Genomic DNA, 19,671 nt, shown 5'->3' with positions numbered 1-19,671 from the left:
ATATCTTTAAAATTAAACTTAACTTATAAGTCTCTCTAGGTGGTCAAAAAAAACTAATAAAATATTGGTGTCTATAAAATGTCTAATATCCATTGTTTCTAAGACTTTTCTTCAACAGGAAGAAATGGCCAATACTGTTTAATACACTTATCTGGTATCTTGATAAAAAAATAGATTTGACATGAAATTACTTACAAATGTGTTTGTTAGACATTTGATTAATTTACAAGGTTAAAATGATAACCATTAAATATACCATCAAGTACTCTTAACTCCTTGAATTCCATTGGGTAACATTGTTGATGTTTTCATAAATTGGTAAATTAAAAAAAAAAGGTTAAATGACTGTAAGGTTATAGATATTAAGGTTAAAGCCCTGTACTCTTAATTTAAGACTGGTAAGACTGATTTGCTGTAAGGTTAAGATCAAAACTTAAAAATTAAAGTTAAATTAAAAAGGACCAAGAAAATCAATATTTGGCTCTTGCCTTCTGAATCAGTCTGAATCTAGGGAACAGGGAACTTCTCTAAAGAGCTTTGCAACTCTGGGCCACATAACCTCTCTATCAGGAAGATTAATGTGACCACTGGAGAACAGAAAGCCAAATGTGCACTTGCTATGAAGAGTAGGATCATTAGAAAAGAGAGACATTCCTGATGCTCCAAAGGGAGCCACATGGTCAGAAAGTTCTGGACACTCCTAGCACAAATGGCACTAGCAGAACGAAGAAGGTGCTCTCAAGAGTGACTCCCATGGGAACTCAGCTGATTCTTAAGAGCAGATGGGCACAAAGCCAATATTGAGCAGCTTGATCTTAAACACCTAGCAAAAACAGTTAAAATCAAAACACAGCTATTCCTAGGCATTAAAAAAATATATCTAATAGTTAAATGGAACTTAAGATATACACATGTGTTAGCCCCCCAAATTCTTAGGAAGGAATGCCTACTAACTATCAAGTGAAACTGCCAAGTCAATAATTTTAGTTAGTTTAAGATCTATAGATCTTCCTAACCTCCTACACAAGTAAGATTAATATCTGCTAGCATGATTATCTAGCCCTAAGTAACAGAAATAAAAGGATCTCTACTAGACACAGAGGTTATACCAGTAGAAAAATTTTACAAGATCAGATGACATTAATTAACTTCATTTTACAGGGATGGACATATGGAATATATTAAAGATTTACATTCCCAAATAAAGGTCTTGCCTACTCTGGCTTTATTATGAGGTCAATTTCTCAGCACTCACACCTCCTGGTGAGAAAATAATGACTTCTGTCATCTTCATGATATTCATTGACATGTTCCAGAGACTGCAATATTTGTTCAGTACTCGTGTTTTTTTTTTTGTTTCTCTCTCATAGAAGAAGCATCCATCCCCAGAGAATTTTACAACCTATTCTTCCCCGACCAGATTTCAATCTGACCTGACTTCTAAAAGAAACAATCTGTGAGGTGAATAGAGAGCCTACATCTTGGGAGCAAATTTTTATCCCTCACACATCAGATAGAGGACTAATCTCTAGGGTATATAAAGAACTCAAAAAGTTAAACACCAAAAAAAACCCCAAATAACCCAATCAATAAATGGGCCAAGGACCTGAACAGACAATTCTCAGATGATGATATACAATCAATCAACAAATATATGAAAAAATGTTCATCATCATTAGCAATTAGAGAAATGCAAATCAAAAGCACTATAAGATTTCATCTCACTCCTGTCAGAATGGCAGCTATTATGCATACAAACAACAATAAGTGTTGGCGAGGATGTGGGGAAAAAGGTACATTCATACACTGCTGTGGGATTGCAAACTGGTGCAGCCAATATGGAAATCAGTATGGAGATTTCTTGGAAAATTGGGAATGGAAGTCACCATTTGACCCAGCTATTCCTCTCCTCGATCTATACCCAAAGGACTTAAAAACAGCATACTACAGGGACACAGCCACATCAATGTCTATAGCAGCACAATTCACAATAGCTAAGTTGTGGAACCAACCTAGATGCCCTTCAATAGATGAATGGATACAAAGAAATGTGGCATATATATACAGTGGAACATTACTCAGCAATAACAGAGAATAATATCATGGCATTTGCAGGTAAATGGATAGAGTTAGAGAAGATAATGCTAAGTGAAGTTAGCCAATCCCCCAAAAAACAAAGGCTGAATGTTTTCTGTGATATAAGGAGGCTGATTCATTGTGGGTCAGGGAGAGGGAGCATGGGAGGAATAGACGAACTCTAGATATGGCAGAGAGGTTGGAGGGGAAGGGAAGGGGCATGGGGTAATTCATGATGGTTGAATGTGATGATTATTATGATCCAAAGTACATGTATGAAGACACAAATTGGTGTGAATATACTATGTATACAACCAGAGATATGAAAAATAGTGTTCTATATGTGTAATAAGGATTGTAATGCATTCTGCTGTCATATTTAAATAAAAAATAAATTAATTAAAAAGTAAAATTTTACATTGGGCAAACAAATGGTCTTCCAAGTCATATTAAAGTGAATGAATTTTTTAAATATAAAAAAAGGCAGGGGAACTCCAAAGCTGCTTGCTCACCTCACATCACCCCCTCTTAGCTTGAAGAAGCCAGAGTTGTCATCGACCCTTTTTCTTACAGGAAGATTAGGAGGGGGAAATAAAGCCAGTATTAGATAGGCAGTCAGTATAGATAGGTAAATTGAGTCAGGTCAGATCAAGGAGGCCAATTTTGATTTAGTCCAGAAAGTTGGAGACTGTCCTCTGAGAGAGGACAGTGTCCTTCCTCCACCCTATCTAAGATTTGAAAGGGACACATAAGACAAGGGGGAATAATGAACCCAGTCTAATTCCATTTTAAGATTGGGAGTCATCTGGTCACAAAGTCATGAAAAGTACATTTGTGTTTTACTGTAAAATACTAAAATTTCTATTTGGCCTGACCATAATTTGATGTTTTAAGTACTTGCTTGGGATTCTTGCCCAAATTTTGAACTTACCAGTGCTCTGCTCTCCTTGACCAGATAACAACCCTCCCTGAAATACCAGCTGCTCCTCGTTAATTTTGATGTTGAAAAATTAATGAGGAGCAGCTGGTACTTTAGGGAGTTACTTCTGAGTCTGCTCCCTATCTTTAGATGTTAAACAATGTAGATCATAAACCTGCTCTCTGCCCTTGTATTATGCTTGCCATAACCCTGTTAACTGTAAGTTCCCAAGACCCACCCCACTCTTCTAACTTTTTGAGCTATAAAAACTTCCCTGTAATCAGACCAGCCTTTGTTCTCTGACCCTGTTTTTCCAGGCCAGCTCTTGTGTACACAAGCTTGCTTTAATTTGGTTTAAATTGGAGTTGGTGGTCTTTTCTTTGTGGCATGGTTCAATAGTATTTTTGTCTAGGATTCACAATTTTTTTCCCTTTCAACCTACCATTGCTTTTCCCTCCACAGAAAGGCATAAACTCTCCATATGGCTTCCAGTGATGATCAGATTTGTATCCCCATGTTACAAAGAAACACTGATGACCTGCCTTGGATGACTTCTAGTGCCCTGAAGACATCTACTGAGGAGACTGTGTTGAGTTTTCATGACATCTGCTATCGAGTAAAAGTGAAGCATGGCTTTCTACCTGGTCAGAGTAAAGAAGAGTTAGAAATTCTATCAGATATCAAGTAAGTTCATGGACTTTTTAAATGGCCCCTTTATTGATCTACAATGAACTTCCAGGTTTTTTTTCCTGTTACATATAAACTGTTATGAACTTTTGTGTATACATTTTGTAGATATGTTGACATATGCCTTTATTTCTTTTGACTAACCTAGGACATAAATGATTAGATCACTTGTTTATGTATATGTTTAGCTTTGAAAAGACTTTACATGCTATTTTTAAAAATTATTTTGCCATGTGCATTGAGTTTTCTTTGAGAGTTGGATAATTAATGTGTTATTTATTTTTCCCCACATAATATATCATTTAGTTTTCCCTGTGTATTGGATTAAGTGGATGTGGCTGTGTGATTTATTGCTTTTTGATTGTAACGATATAATTGTAAGCTTTGAGCTTTAGTTTTCTAACTATTAAACAGAGGATTTGTTGGTGTACCTTTTGAGTCAGACACTTTTTAGGTACTTGTGCATTTTATGCCCTTTATATTCTAGTAGTAAGGAGGTTGAAATTACATATGTTGTGATAGTATTTTGCTTTGCAAATAGAACTGTCTTTTTAACTTTTTTGATGGGGGGAGTTACTGAGGATTGAATCCAGAGGCAGTTTACCACTCAATTACATCCCCAGTTCTTTTTGATTTTTGAGAAAGGGTCTCACTAAGTTGCTAAGGCTGGGCTCAAACTGACAATCCTGCTGCCTCAGACTCCTGCAACACAGGTGTGTGTGGTCACCCCAATGACAAATAGACTTGCTTTAAATGAATAACTTATTTATACAACTTCACAGGCTATAGCAATTTAATTAATGCTTTCTCTCCATAAGAGTATCTGGTAGAAAATATTTAAACATAAAAGAACTATTATGCAGTTGTTATGCAGTTGAAGTGTAAAGTGATGATACTCTGGGATACAAAAATGCAGTTAATTCTATTTTAAAGTCACCCAGTAATTACAGTTTTCATTCTTTTTATCCAGCAACAAATTTAGAATTTAGAACATGGTATTGAAGTGTGAGCTAGAGTGGGAGGGAAATGAGTGTTTCTGTAGAATCTACTCACTACCAGGTACCTCTGTGACTTCACAGATGCTGCCTATTAGGAGTGTCAACATTTTTCTGATTTCTTTTTTTCTTTCTTTCTTTCTTTCTTTTTACTTATTTATTTATTTTTATTCTAATTTGTTATATATGACAGCATAATGCATTATAATTCATATTACACATATAAAACACAATTTATCTCTGGTTGAACACAAAGTAGAGTCACACCATTCGTGTCTTCATACATGTAGTTAGGGTAATGATGTCTATCTCATTCCACCATCTTTTCTACCCCCATGCTCCCTCCCTTCTCCTCCCACCCCTTTGCTCTATCTAGAGTTCATCTAATTCTCCCACGCTCCCCCCTACCCCAACCCCATTGTGAATCAGCATCCTTATATCACAGAAAACATTCGGCATTTGGTTTTTTGGAATTGGCTAACTTCACCTACCATTATATTCTCCAACTCCATCCATTTACCTGCAAATGCCATGATTTTATTCTCTTTTAATGCTGACTAATATTTCATTGTGTATATATACCACAGTTTCTTTATCCATTAATCTACTGAAGGGTATCTAGGTTGGTTCCACAGTTGAGCTATTATGAATTGTGCTGCTACAAACATTGATGTAGCTGTGTCCCTATAGTATGCTGTTTTTAAGACTGAACCTGTGTTTTCTTTCTCTGGTGACAGGAAGTGAATTTGGGTTTGTTTAGACAGTATAGACCATGTGTTTTTGTTTGTTTGCTCATTTATTGTTTAGTGGGGAAAATAATTGCTCCTAGTAAAAGCAAGCATCTTTTTGAATTTTCCTGACTTTCCAAGGCTGGCGAGTGCTTATAAAGGAATTCTTTGACCTGGTGTGGCTGCAGACATATGTGAAATCAGATGTTTATCTTGTTTTCTTGGATATTTTGTGTAACAGGTCTTTTCTGTTAATAGTAGCCAACTTCCTTCAGAGTATAAGGGAGTAACAAAATAAGGTAGAATTTTTGTGAGAGTGATAAGAGTTGAATGGATTGAAGCCAGGGGTTCTATGCTCAAAATTTGGAATAATTTTAATTCTTTCTCTATGCAGTACATCTGCTATCTTGCTTCTTTCTTGGCATTTCTTTCTTGTGTTGGTTAAACAGTCCTGAATAGGAGAATAACGAGAGGAATGGTGGATGGCAGGCTTTAATCCTTTGCTACATGATTAGATAGAATTGACTTAGGGAAAGCTGGTGAGCTTTTTGTGAAACATAACAATCAAGAAAATGAAAATGTTGGTTCTTTCATATTTTGTACTGAAATAGGTAGAAGGTAATATGATTTTAATATGTGCAGGTTAAATAGATGTAAAATGTAAACTGTGCTCTTTTTGCTTATTTCTTTATATTTTCTGTTTCTTTTCCTTTCTTTTCGTTTTTTTTTTTTTTGGGGGGGGGGGCTAGGGATTGAACTCAAGGCAAGAGCTGTACCACTGAACCATACTCCCTGTCCCTCTGGCTTGTTATTTCTGGCTAATGTCTCTTCTGCTCAAAGCTTCACATATTTATGGCTGAATGGTGTGCCTCTCAGCAAAGGTTTTATGTTTTACTAGCCTCATATAAGTGCACTCAACTTTTTAAAATATATTTTTTAGTGTTGATAGACCTTTATTTTATTCATTCATTTATATATGGTGCTGAGAATTGAACCCAGTGCCTCACACATGTGAGGCAAGCACTCTTCCCCTGAGCCACAACCCCAGCCCCTCAACTTTTGGGATTCTTTCAATTTTCATAGTTTAAATAACATCTAGGATTGGCGTTCATGCTTGCTCACATTTCTCATTAAGGTATCTATGAGATGGGATATCCAGTTTGGGGCTGCTATGTTTTAAATCTTTCTCCTCTGTGCTGGCTTCAGATAAATAGAAAGGTTGTGGGAAATGCTGCTCTTATATTGTATTTTTGATAATGTTTGATAGTCCCATTAGCATACAAAGTGGTTCCAAAAAGGTTGTTGAGCATCTTGATGTTCCTTTGTATTTTTGTTTTTCCTAACCTCTTGAAAAAAAAGAAGATAAACAAAATTTGACCAGGAGAAATGATAAGTAATTTTACTATCTTATGAAAAATTTTTCCCTTATGCTCAGTTTGTCTCTAACCCACCACTTGAGCTTTCCCTCACCAAGATGTATGAAATAGTTATCCGTTTTAGTAGATATGTACGTATCCTATAATTTTGAGGGAAATTCATTATGTTCTTTGAAATATTTTCAAATTAATAATTAAAAATAGATACAATTTTGAACATAAACCTGCATAAGAATAAACCTTTTACACAGATTTGCTTTGCACGTTGCACTCCAATCACTAATTTCTATCTATCGTTATTACTGATCTTTGAAACTCTTTTAGTGTACTTATCTCCCTAATGTGACACTTTGTTATCCTCAACTCCTTCAGCATTACTTTCCAGAAAGGATCCTTTCCTGAATAATCACCCAGTTGTGGTCTGGCCGCAACAGAGGACATATGTAGCCTCAGAATGAAGGCAGGAATGGTTCTAAGGGCCTCTTATCACCCTGATTCTCACATAGGTGACTGACCACCACATCATTTCTCTTCTGTCTTGTCCAATGTAGTATTTTCTTGTCCTAACCGACTACAGGTGATGTCCAAATTGGTCTCCAGATCATGTTACCATCTGCCAAACTTCACAATAATGTCACTACTTTCTTCTTCGTTCTTAATTATTATGAAGGGAGATGCTCTGACATTATTCCAGAATATTGTTGTTTTTTTAAAATTCTACTCACCAGCTTCAGCCCCCATTGATAACTCCTGTCTAAATCAGCAATAATTATTGTTGCTAAAGCATGATTTTTTAAAATTTTAATCATTTCATAGTTTGGATTTTTCCAGTGGGAAAAACTTCATTAATCATCTCTTCTTTCATTTCCTGTATTGACTCATGGGTTTGTATTTCATTCAAAAACATTCAGTGTAGTACTTCATGATTGTTACTTATTTTGATGCCATATTGTTCCAGATTTTTTTAAGGAAAGGTCTGTGGGAGACTTTTGACGGTGGATTCCTAACTTCCTCATTATTTTCAGTTGTTCTGACACTCTTCAGTATTTCTTGGCACAGAAAGGAGTACATGTACACATACATCTGTTACTTTGTACACATACATCTGTTACTTTGTTCAAAAATGCCTCCTGTGTAGACATGCACATAGTTCTGGACAGGAGGGGCAAGAGGAGCAATGTGTGGGGGACAGTCACTTCCACTGTACCCTGGTGGTTTATTGATCTATATTTTTCTCTAGCTATCAGTGTAAATGAAAACCCATAACTTTTTCTTAATACACTAATTCTATTCTAACACTCAAATTCTTTCACATTTTCATGTTGGTAAAAACAAAGTGAAAATTTGCTCTCTTTATTTTTAATATGTTTACTGATATGTTCAATTTTCTTTTTTTAAATATTATTTTTGATGTAGTTGGACACAATTCCCTTTTATTATTAATTTATTTTTATGTGGTGCAGAGGATTGAACCTAGGGCCTCACAAGTGCTAGGCAAGCACTCTGAGCCACAACCCCAGCCCCATTGTTCAATTTTCTTAATCCCTAATATAAGCATCTGCCCAGCCTCCAATGGTCTCATCACTTCCTCCCACCTTTGCTGTGCTCCTGGGTCCTGGCAGTTGTTGCACCTCTATCCAGAACATCTATCTTCTTTCTACCAAGGAAGGAAAGAAAAAGGGAAGTCCAATAGAAAATATTGACATATTATTTAAACATGAAATAACAAAGAGGAATGTAACTAAGTTTTCTTTTCAGGCATAATATGCCTATATTTTTCTCTCCCTGCCCCTTCTTCTCCTCTTCCTTCTCCTCCTCCTCCTCGTCCTCCTTTCCTTCTCCTCTCTTTCTCCTTCTCTTCCTCATCTCCTTCTCCTCCTCCTCTTCTTTCACAGTGGATAAAATCCAGAGTCACTGTATTATTAAACTACATACTCAGTTCTTTTTATATTTTATTTTGAGACAGAGTCTTGCTAAGTTGGTGCAGCTGGGATCCTCCTGCCTCAGCTTCCTGAGTCACTGGGATTATAGGTGTGCACAACACCCAGCTCAGAATATTTCTATTTCAATCTACTCATTGATTTTTGTTTTCTATTGACAATATATTTTTTTGTTTCTTTAAAGTAGTCTCTTTATAAAAATGTAGGTTTCTTTATTTGACAAAATTTGCCTACTATTTGTCTGACATGGGGCAAAATGGTCAATGCTCCAAGTAGATCTTCTATTCTCAGACACCTTGTTTTCTAAAGGCGGATTCAGAATGTTGGATTATTCTAAATTTGTTGTTTGGCTGTGATGGAAGGATTGAAAGACACAACGGAATCCCTAAACCCGAATTAGAGGGCTGGGCACATGGAGCTTAAGAGAGTAAAGACGTTCATGTGTATGTAGGGAGACTGGCCATACTCCAAGAATGGCATTGACAACTTTTGTCCATAAGCAAAGAATTGACCATTATCCACTAAAACTTAATAGATGTGATAGGAATCCCTCAATAAAGTTTCATTTCATATATTCAGTGTGCAGCACATAATGTGGGAGGGAAGAAAATGGAACTGGTAACAGAATGGCACAGTTCTCATTGGCAAGGTTTTATGGTGTAAGGAGAAGGAGGATCACAGCACACAAATGCTGTAAAGCAACAAATTAGAGAGCAGGATGGCTTGTAGGGGTGATGGAAAGGCAGTGGGGAAAGAGAGACTAGGTAATAGTGGACCATAGACCAGAACATGGGCCAACACTCTCCTCCTGTAAAGGGCCACATGGTAAATACTTTCATTTTTATGGTCACACAACAGCAATGAAAATAAACTGTGTTGGTAGCATGAAACTAGCTTTAGACAGTACTCAAAGCAATGAGGATGGCTCTGTTCCAACCTACTCTTTGTGAAATTACAGAAGTGGTGGTCAGCTATAGTGTGCTGATCCCTAGACAAGGATGTGAAATTCAGGACAGCTAAGGCTTTGGTTTTGCATTTGTTTATCTGGTTTGTTTGGATTTTTGTTGTGTTGTTGTTTGTTTGTTTTTTGTTCTCTTCTCCAATGTCCTAAGTGTGTATTGTCTGTACATAGTAGAATATAAATATTATGTTGAATGAATGGGGGTTGAATTAGACCCTGCTCCATATTGCAATTCATTGAGGATTGTAAATTTTTTCACCTATAAAATCCTAGCATTTATTATCAAATCAACCAAACTTAGGAGCTTGTAAGTTCATTTTTTTTTAACATATTCATGTTCAATTTCTGGTTAAGTCATTCAGAATTTCTTGGTCTTTATCTAAGTATCTTAAAAACCTGGAAAGATTTTCTGACAGTGAAGACTTAGTGAATAACATTTTTATTGTTATTTTATAAGCAATTAGTAGATAGCTATTATTAAAGAAGATGCATTAAGAGATATAGGTAAATGCACTTGGAGAGGTTATATAATTATTGGAATTTTTTGAGGGGGGTGGTAGAAATTTAATCCCAGACCTCATGCATGCTGAGCACTCACTCTTTCACTGATCTAAACCCACAGATCTACCCAATTATTAGTGTATCTTTATAGTAGATGAAAATGTCAACAAAATAATAACAATTTTCTATGTTAAGGCTGGCTCTGGGTTAACCCAATTCACACTTTTCCTCATGTTTCAGTGAGAGATACATCAGTTAATGAGCAAAGTGAAAAGTACATTTTGCCTTAATTAACCCCTGGCAGCCATAGTATAATTGTGACAGGTTAGGCAGCACAGGCAGTGAATGTTGAGGTCCTCTTGGGTGTAAGCACTCTGAGACAGTTGTGCTGGGAAGTTCTTCAATGTTACAATTGTGTAATTGTAAGATTGATCTCTGTGAGAATCATTATGTGAGAACAATTGCAGTCAGCTGTGACCATACACTTGGAATAGATACCATTTTCTCTGGGAATACATCTTGACCTCCTTACCAATGTTATAGAAAGACTGTGTAGACATTGAGGTTCTGAAAGGACTCTGTTTCATCATCTCTGTATCCTGTGGAAGCTCAGCCCTTAAACTTCCTTTCTGCAGTTCATTCTGTTTAGCACTGTACATCTTACTTTTAAGATAAAATTCAAGCTATTTGCCTTCTGGGCTCTCAGCCTGGTCATACCTTTTCCACCTTCCTACTCTAGCCAAATGTTCTACCCTCACACATGCTCTTATTTGTGAAACAACTGGTGTCTCGTCCAACTTGTACATCCTTAAAAATGTTCCCTACTGGAGGGATGTCTCCTAATTCTAAACTGAGCATTTTCCAGTCCACTTCTGGACCCATAACAAGGAAGGAAGTGATCGGTCTTGAGGATGTGTTTCCTTTCCTAGTTTGAACTACATTTTTCCTTGAGTGTATGAACAGGTGATGGCTTCTTATCCTCTGGAGTGCTTCATTCTACCCTTTGTATTTCTACTTCAGATGTCTATTTGATTTTGTTAGCAAGACCACTTCTACTGGTGGTGGTAAGTTAACTGAATCCATGGTTAGTTAACCGTTTCTACAGTGACTAGGTAGCAAGAGGGTGATTGGAAGATACAGTGAAGCATTTCTCAGGCTGTTACGTACCTGACCCTGTGTTAACAGTAACAAGAGTAAGAGATGGGTCAAAAGAATCTTACTTGAGCTGGGGTTGTGACTCAGTGGTAGAGTGATTGGAGTGATTGCCTAGCATGTGTAAGGCCCTGGGTTCGATTCTCAGCACCACATATAAATAAATGAATAAAATAAAGTCCATCAACATCTAAAAAATATTTTTTAAAAATTTTTAAAAGAATCTTACTTATTTCAAGGAATCTGGACATTATAGATATAATTTTCAAAAAGGAATAAATGAAAGGAAGTTAGAGGGGCCTGAGCCATTCTCCTGGGTTCTGACTAGTGGTTCATATCCTATGTATACTAGACTTATATTACTCAATTATTTTTTTCTCTTTAAGAGTTGGTGGCCGGGTGTGGTGATGCATGCCTATAATCCCAGGGACTCAGGAGTTTAAGGCAGGAGGATTGCGAGTTCAAAGCCAGCCTCAGTAATAGTGAGGCACTAACCAACTCAGTGAGACCCTGTATCTAAATAAAATGAAAAAGAGGCGGGACCTGGGGGTATAACCCAATGGTCGAATGCCCGAGTTCAATTCCCCGTATCCCCCCACCAAAAAAAAAAAAAAGAAAGAAAGAAAAGAAAGAGTTGTGCTTCTTTTCTGTCCACAGTTTCATTAACTTTCATTGAAAATATTCAATGCAGAGTCTAATTGAATATAACTTCTTTTAAAGTAGAACAATAAATTTGTAATTTTTTTTACAGTGGGATCATGAAACCTGGCCTCAATGCTATCATGGGACCTACAGGTGGAGGCAAATCTTCGTGAGTATAACAGAAAATAAAAGTCAGCCATTTTTATGCAGGTTCAGTGTGCTTTTTAAATTTTATGTTTAGTGCCTTATAGTTGTACATAATAGTGGGATTCATTTTGACATATTCATACAGGTGTATACCATAGTCTTCTCCATTTCAATCTCTTAGTACTTTCCCCTTCCCTCACCTCCTTTCTCCCCATCTTCTTCCTCTACACTATTGATCTTCCTTCTTCCTTCTATTTATTTAATTATTTTAACTAAATGGAGTATAGCTGTATATGAAATTGGAATGCATTTTGATGTATTCATACATACACATGGCATAATTTATTAAACTTCATTTCCCAGTTCTTCCACTTTCCTTTCCCTCCTCCATCTTCATTGGTCTCCTAATTCTACTCTACTAATCTCCCTTCTATTTTCATGAGATCTCTTTTTAAATTTTTTTTTTTACCTTTCTAGGCTTTGCATATGAGAGAAAACATTTGACCCTTGACTTTCTGAATTTGGCTTAGTTCACTTAGCATGAGGTCTGGTTCATTTACCAGAGTTGAGTAGAACTCCCTCCATTTATCTATTGATGAGCACCTAGGCTGGTTTCATAACTGGTTAATGTGAATTGTATATGGCTATCATATACCTGTGTTTGCTTGTATCACTGTAGTATGCTGGTTTTAGTTCTTTTGAATAAATACCACTGAGTGGGATAGCTAGGTCATATGGTAGATCCTTTTCAGTCTTTGAGGAATTTTCATACAGCTTTTCAAAGTGTTTGTAATAGTTTTTAGTCCCACAAATAATGTGTAAGTCCTCTTTCTCCACAACCTTTCCAGCAATTATCATCATTTGTATTCTTCATGATTGCCATATTAACTGGGATGAGATGAAATCTCAGTGTTTTGATTTGTATCTCCCTGATTGTTCAGGGTGTTGAATGTTTTTATGTGTGTTTGTTTGTTGGTCATTTGTATTTTTTTCTTCTGAGAGATGTCTCTTTAGATCTTTCACCCATTTATTGAGAGGTTGATTAGTTTTTTGTGTGGCAAGATTTTTATAGTTTTTTTGTATTATTAATTTTCTATCAAAGAGTGGTTGGCAATGATTTTCTCCCACTCAGTAGGATCTCTCTTTACACTCTAGATCATTTTGTTTACTGTGCAGAGCTTTTTAATTTAACACTATCCCACTTACTGATTCTTGGTCTCATTTCTTGAGCTTTGGAAGACTTGTTAAGGAAGTCAGTGTCTGAGTCAATGGGTTGGAGTGTGGCCACCATATTTTCTTCTTGCTCTTGTTGTTTAGGATTTCTTCAGCTATGTGGGGTCTTTTGTTCTTTCATATAAAATTTAGGACAGTTTTTTCCCAGTTTAGTGAAGAATGTTATTGGTATTCTGATGAAGATTGCACTGAATCTGTAGATTACTTTGGGTAATATAGCCATTTTTTCCTGTTTTAAAATTTGTTCTAATTAGTTATACATGACAGTAGAATGCATTTTGACCCATCATACATAAATGAGGTATAACTTCTCATTCTTTTGGTTGTATAATATAGAGTTATACTGGTTGTGTAATCATATATGCACGTAGGGTAATAATTTCCAATTCATTTCTACTATCATTCCTATAATATGGCCATTTTGAGGATATTGATTCTACCTACCCATGAATATGGTAGGTCGTTTCATCTTCTAGTATCTTCTTCATTCTCTTTCTCCAATATTTTATAATTTTCATTATAGAAGTCTTTCACCAGTTTAGTTTGATTTTTTTCTTAAGTTTTTATTTGTTTGTTTGTTTTGGGGTTATTTTGAATGGAGTGGTTTTCTTGATTTATTTATCTGAAAATTCATTATTGAGTATAAAAAAGCTATCTTTTAAGGTTGATCTTGTATCCCACTACTTTGCTGAATTAATTTATCAGATCTAGAAATCTTCTGGTAGTATTTTTTGGATCCTATAGGGTTAGAATCATGTCATCAGCAAATGGAGAAAGTTTGAGTTCTTTTCCTATTTGTAGCCCTTGAATTATATTCTCTTGCCTGATTGCTCTGGTCAGTTTCAAGAACTTTGTTGAATAGGAATGGTGAGAATGGACATCCTTGTCTTGTTCCTGATTTTAGAGGAAATGCTTTGTTTTCTTCTGTTTAGTATGATATTGGCTTTGGGTTTGTCATAGAAAGCCTTTATGATGTTTAGATAAGTTCCTTCTGTTCCTAGTTTCTCTGTGTTTTTAATATAAATGGATGATAGGCAATGGATTTTGTCTGATTTTTTTTTTCTGCACTTATTTTTGTATTTGATTCTATTTATGTGCTGAATTACATTTTTGGCTTATGTATATTCAATCAACCTTGAATTCCTAGGATGAAACCAACTTGATCATGGTGTACAATCTTCTTAATCTGTTTTTGAATGTGGTTTGTTAACATTTTATTAATGGTTTTTGCATCTGTGGTATTGGTTTCTAGTTTTCTTTCCTTGATGAGTCTTTATCTGTTTTGACATCAAGGTGATACTGTCTTTATAGAATAAATTTAGCAGTGTTCCCTTCCTTTTTATTTCATGGAATAATTTAAGGGGTATTAGTGTTAGTTCTTCTTTAAAGATCTGGTGAAACTGAGCTGAGAATCCATCTGGTCCTGGGCTTTTCTTTTTGGAGGGCTTTTTATTATGGCTTTAACCTCATTGCTGTTTGCAATCTCATTGCTATATTGTTCTTTTGAGGTTTTCTATATCCTCTTGGTTCAATTTGAGTAGGTCATCTGGGTCTAGAAAGTTGTCAATATCTTTTAGATTTTATAATTTATTGTTATATGTGTTTTCAATTGTCCCTAATGATTTTCTGGATTTCATCAATTTCTGTGATGAATCTCCTTTTCGTGTCAAATTTTGTTGTTTTCTGTCTTCTCTCTCATTTTTTTTTTTTGGTTAGTTTGACTAGGGGTTTATTGATATTATTTATATTTTCAAGGCACCAACTCTATGTTGCTTTGATCCTTTGTAGTTTTTTATCTGCCATTTTAATTTCAGCGCTGATGATAATTATTTTTCTGTCTTCTTCTCTTATTGGGATTAGTTTGTTTCTGCTTTTCTATGGTCTTGAGATGCAGCATTGGCTGTTTATTTGGAATCTTTCTTTTTAAAAAAAATGTGGTCACGTATAGCTATAAACTTTCCTCTTAGTATCACCTTCATGGTGTCTGATTTTCAGTATTATATTGATGTTTTCATTTGATTCTAGGAATTTATAAATGTTTCCTTTCATTTTTTTGTCCATTCCTTGTTAAAAAGAATATCGGTCAATTTTCATGTGTTTATGTTGTTTTCATAAATTTTCTTATTGTTGATTTCTAATATCAATTCATTATGATCTGATAAGATGCATAGGGTAGTTTGTATGTTTTTGTTGTTGTTGTTTGTGTTTGCTAAGACTTGCTTTAGCTTCTAAAATACATTCTATTTTGGAAAATATTCCATGAGATATTGAAAAGAAATTGTATTCAGTCTTGTTGAGTGAAATATTCTATAGATGACTATTAGGTCCAATTGGTTTATACAATCATTTAGGACAGAATTGTCTTTATTGATTTTATATCTGCATGACCTGTTGCATGTTGAGAGGTATGTGTTGAAATACCAAGTATTATTTTTAAAAAATATTTATTTTTTAGTTGTAGTTGGACACAATATCTTTATTTTATTTATTTATATGTGGTGCTGAGCTCAAACCCAGGGCCTCACACATGCTAGAGGAGCACTTTACTGCTGAGCCACAACCCCAGCCCCGAAATACCAAGTATTATTACACTGGTGTCTATCTGGTATTTAAAGTCAAGAAGTGTTTCTTTTTTATGTAATTAAGTACACCAACATTTGGGGCATGAATATTACTATCATATCTTCTTGTTGGATTGTTCTCTTCAGTTATATACAGTGAATTTCTGCGTAGCTTCACTCTCATCCAGCAAGGAGGTCCATGAAACAGGGTACAGGAGAGTGGCTGCAGAGTTGCTCTTCAAGACCTCTGGAGACCTAGAAGGAAGCAGGTCTTATTTTATTGCACAGTTACCATGTACATATACTCAGGCAGTAGCTAAGCAGAGTACAGGCAGCCACCAATACAATTTCTTGCCTGTCCTTGCAGCAACCAATCCAGGAGTAGGCTGTGGAGAAGGTTGAAGTGAGTGAAGTTTTTTGAGTCTTCTTTTTGGAATTTTTTTCTTTTTTTTTTCTGTAGGAAAAATGTCCAAGTGTGGAATCTGATGTCTCCTTCTAGTCATTCTTACTTAGTCATTTGTTTGATGTTTCTGTCTCCTCTATTCTATGTGTCAAACTATTTTTGAAGCTTGAGTGGTGTTGATTTGTGCATGAGGGAAGGTACACTGTCACTTTGCTGAGGTGTGGGTGTTATTCAACTGCAGAGTGTCTACCTTTCAACTTGTAGTATACTCGTCACTTCCCAGCCCCTCTCTGAAAAAATGGAAAACAAGCAGCAGCAATCATAGTGATCAATATACAGCATTAGAATAAATTCCTGTTGCCTGCCATGGTATTAATATACCATTAATTCCCACAAAAAGAGGAATGACAGAGTCAGCATTTAATAACACCAATAACAATAAGCAGTCATGTATTACAACTAGTATATGAGTATACAACAGGTGCCAGCTGTGCCCCTCCCAGTGATGAAAACTGCAAAAATATGAATGATGGGGGCAGTAATTATGTAAATTAATCATTCATTTTTATTAATTTTATTTTTTACACAAATGGAGCACAACTTTTCATTTCTCTGGTTTACATGATGTAGAGTCACACCACTTGTGCAATCATACCAAGACATAGGAGTAATAATGTCTATCTCATCTCACCATCTCCCCCACACACACTCTTTCCCCTCTGCTTCCTCTCCTCTCTACTCAATCCAAAGTTCCTCCATTCTTCCCTTGCCTCATCATGATGGAGCAACATCCACTTATCAGAAAACATTTGGCCTTTTGGTTTTGGGGGACTGGCTTATTTCATGTCCCATGATATTCTCTAACGCTATCTATTTACCAGCAAATGCTATTTTATTCTCTTTTAATGCTGAATAGTATTCCCTTGTATATATATATACCACCATTTTTTATCCATTCATCTACTGAAGGGTATCTAGGTTGTTTCCACAGTTTAGCTATTGTGAATTGACCTGCTACAAGCATTGAGGTGGCTGTATTACTATAATATGCTGATTTTAAGTCCTTTGAGTATAGACCCAGGAGTGAGATAGCTGGGTCAAATTGTGGTTCCATTCCAAATTTTCTAAAGATTCTCCATACTGCTTTCCAAAGTGGTTGTACAATTTTGCAATCCCACCAGCAATGAATCAGTGTACTTTTTTCCCCACATCCTTGTCACTTATATTGCTTGAATTATTGATAACTGCCATTCTGACTGAAGTGAGAAATCTTAGAGTGGTTTTGATTTGCATTTCTCAAATTGCTAGAGATGTTGAACATTTTTCATACATTTGTTGATAAATTGTACATCTTCTGTGAAGTGTCTACTCATTTTCTTAGCCCATTTATTAATTGGGTTACTTGTGATTCTGGTGTTAAGTTTTTTGAGTTCTTTATATATCCTGAAGATTAGTGCTTTATCTGGATGTGTGTGTAGTAAAATTTGCTCCCACTCTGCAGGCTCTCTCTTCACTTTATTGTTTACATTGCTGAGAAGAAGCTTTTTAGTTTGAGTCCATCCCATTTATTGATTCTTAATTTTATTTCTTGTGCTTTAAGAGTCTTATTAAGGAAATCACGTTCTAAGCCACCATGATGAAAATTTGTGACTGCTTTTTCTTCTGTTGGGTGCAGAGTCTCTGGTCTAATTCCTAGGTCATTGATACACATTGAGTTGAGTTTTGAGCAGGGTGAGATATAGAGGTTTAACTTCATTGTGCTGCATATGGATTTCCAATTTCCAAAGCACCATTTGTTGAAGAGGCTATCATTTCTCCAATATATGTTTTTGGCACCTTTGTCTAGTATGAGATAACTGATTTATGTGGGCTTGTCTCCATGTCCTCTATTCTGTATCATTAGTCTACATTCCTGTTTTGGTGCCAATACCATGCCATTTTTGTTACTATAGTTCTGTATTATAGTTTGATATTGTTATGCCCCCCACTTCACTTTTTTTTGCTAAGGATTGCTTTGGCTATTCTGAGTCTCTAATTTTTCCAAATGAATTTTATGATTGCTTTTTCTATTTTTAGGAGGAATGTCATTGGGATTTTGATTGGAATTACATTAAATCTGTATAATGCTTTTGGTACAATGGTCACTTTGACAATATTAATTCTGCTTATCCAAGAACATAACAGATCTTTCCATCTTCTAAGGTCTTCTTTCTTTCTTTAGTGTTCTGTAGTTTTTATTATAGAGATTTTTCACCTCATTGTTAGATTGATTCACTTCTATTTTTTGAGGCTATTGTATGGGGTAGTTTTTCTAATATCTCTTTCAGAGGATTTGTCACTGATGGACAGAAATGCATTTGATTTATGGGTGTTGATTTTATATCCTGCTACTTTGCTGAATTTATTTATAAGTTCTAGAACTTTACTGGTGGAATTTTTGAATCTACTAAGTATAGAATCATGTCATCAACATAAAATTGTGATAGTTTTAGTTCTTCTTTTTGCTTTCATATTCCTTTAATTTTTTTTCATCTGTCTAATTACCCTCGCTAGAGTTTCAAGGATTATGTTAAATAGAAGTGGTGAAAGAGGGCATCCCTGTCTTGTTCCAGTTTTTAGAAAAAAAAAATGCATTCTGGTTTTCTCCATTTAGAATGAAGTTGGCATTGGGCTTAGCATTAATAGCTTTTACAATATTGAGATATGTTCCTATTATCCCTAGTTCTTCTAGTGTTTTGAACATAAAGGGGTGCTGTATTTTGTTGAATGCTTTTTCTGGATCTATTGAGATGATCATGTGATTTTATCTTTAAGTATATTGATATGGTGAATTGCATTTATTGATTTCTGAATGTTGAACCAATCTTGCATCCCTGGGTTGAGCCCCTCTTGATTGTGGTGTCCTATCTTTCAAATATGTTATTATATTCAATTTGCTAGAATTTTATTGATAATTTTTGCATCTATGTTCATTAGAGTTATTGGTCTAAAGTTTTCTTTCCTTGATGTTTCTTTGTCTGGTTTTAGTGTTAGGGTGATATTGGCCTCACAGAATTAGTTTGGAAGGGATCCCTCTTTTTCTAGTTTATGGAGTAATTTGAGGAGTATTGGTATTAATTCTTCTTTGAAAATCTTGTAGAACTCAGCTGTGAATCCTGATCCTGGGCTTTTCTTTGTTGATAGACTTTTAATGGTATCTTCTTAGAATTTATCTGATTAGCTTGTGCATATCATCCTGATTCAGTTTGCATAGATCATATGATGCTAGAAATTTGCCAATGTTTTCAATATTTTCTATTTTATTAGATTACAAATTTTCAAAATAATTTCTGATTTTCTTCTGTATTTCT

At 35.4% G+C, this 19,671-nt stretch overlaps 1 protein-coding gene across 1 annotated transcript in view; it reads left to right on the top strand.

Annotated features, from left to right (window-relative positions):
- Positions 1 to 3,476: 3,476 nt before the first annotated feature.
- The window catches only part of LOC308654718 (broad substrate specificity ATP-binding cassette transporter ABCG2-like), a gene marked incomplete at both ends in the record, with an annotated part of 71,115 nt that continues 54,920 nt past the window's right edge, over positions 3,477 to 19,671 (top strand). Inside the window, 2 exons of the mRNA XM_081304379.1 lie at positions 3,477 to 3,679; positions 12,087 to 12,146. Coding sequence (XP_081160505.1) covers positions 3,477 to 3,679; positions 12,087 to 12,146 — 263 coding nt within the window. The remainder of the gene's footprint in view (positions 3,680 to 12,086; positions 12,147 to 19,671) is intronic.

The sequence above is a fragment of the Spermophilus citellus genome (assembly GCF_964194105.1).
Source record: "Spermophilus citellus genome assembly, chromosome: 8".
Lineage (NCBI taxonomy): Eukaryota > Metazoa > Chordata > Mammalia > Rodentia > Sciuridae > Spermophilus > Spermophilus citellus.
This window is presented reverse-complemented; position numbering and strand designations above follow the sequence as displayed.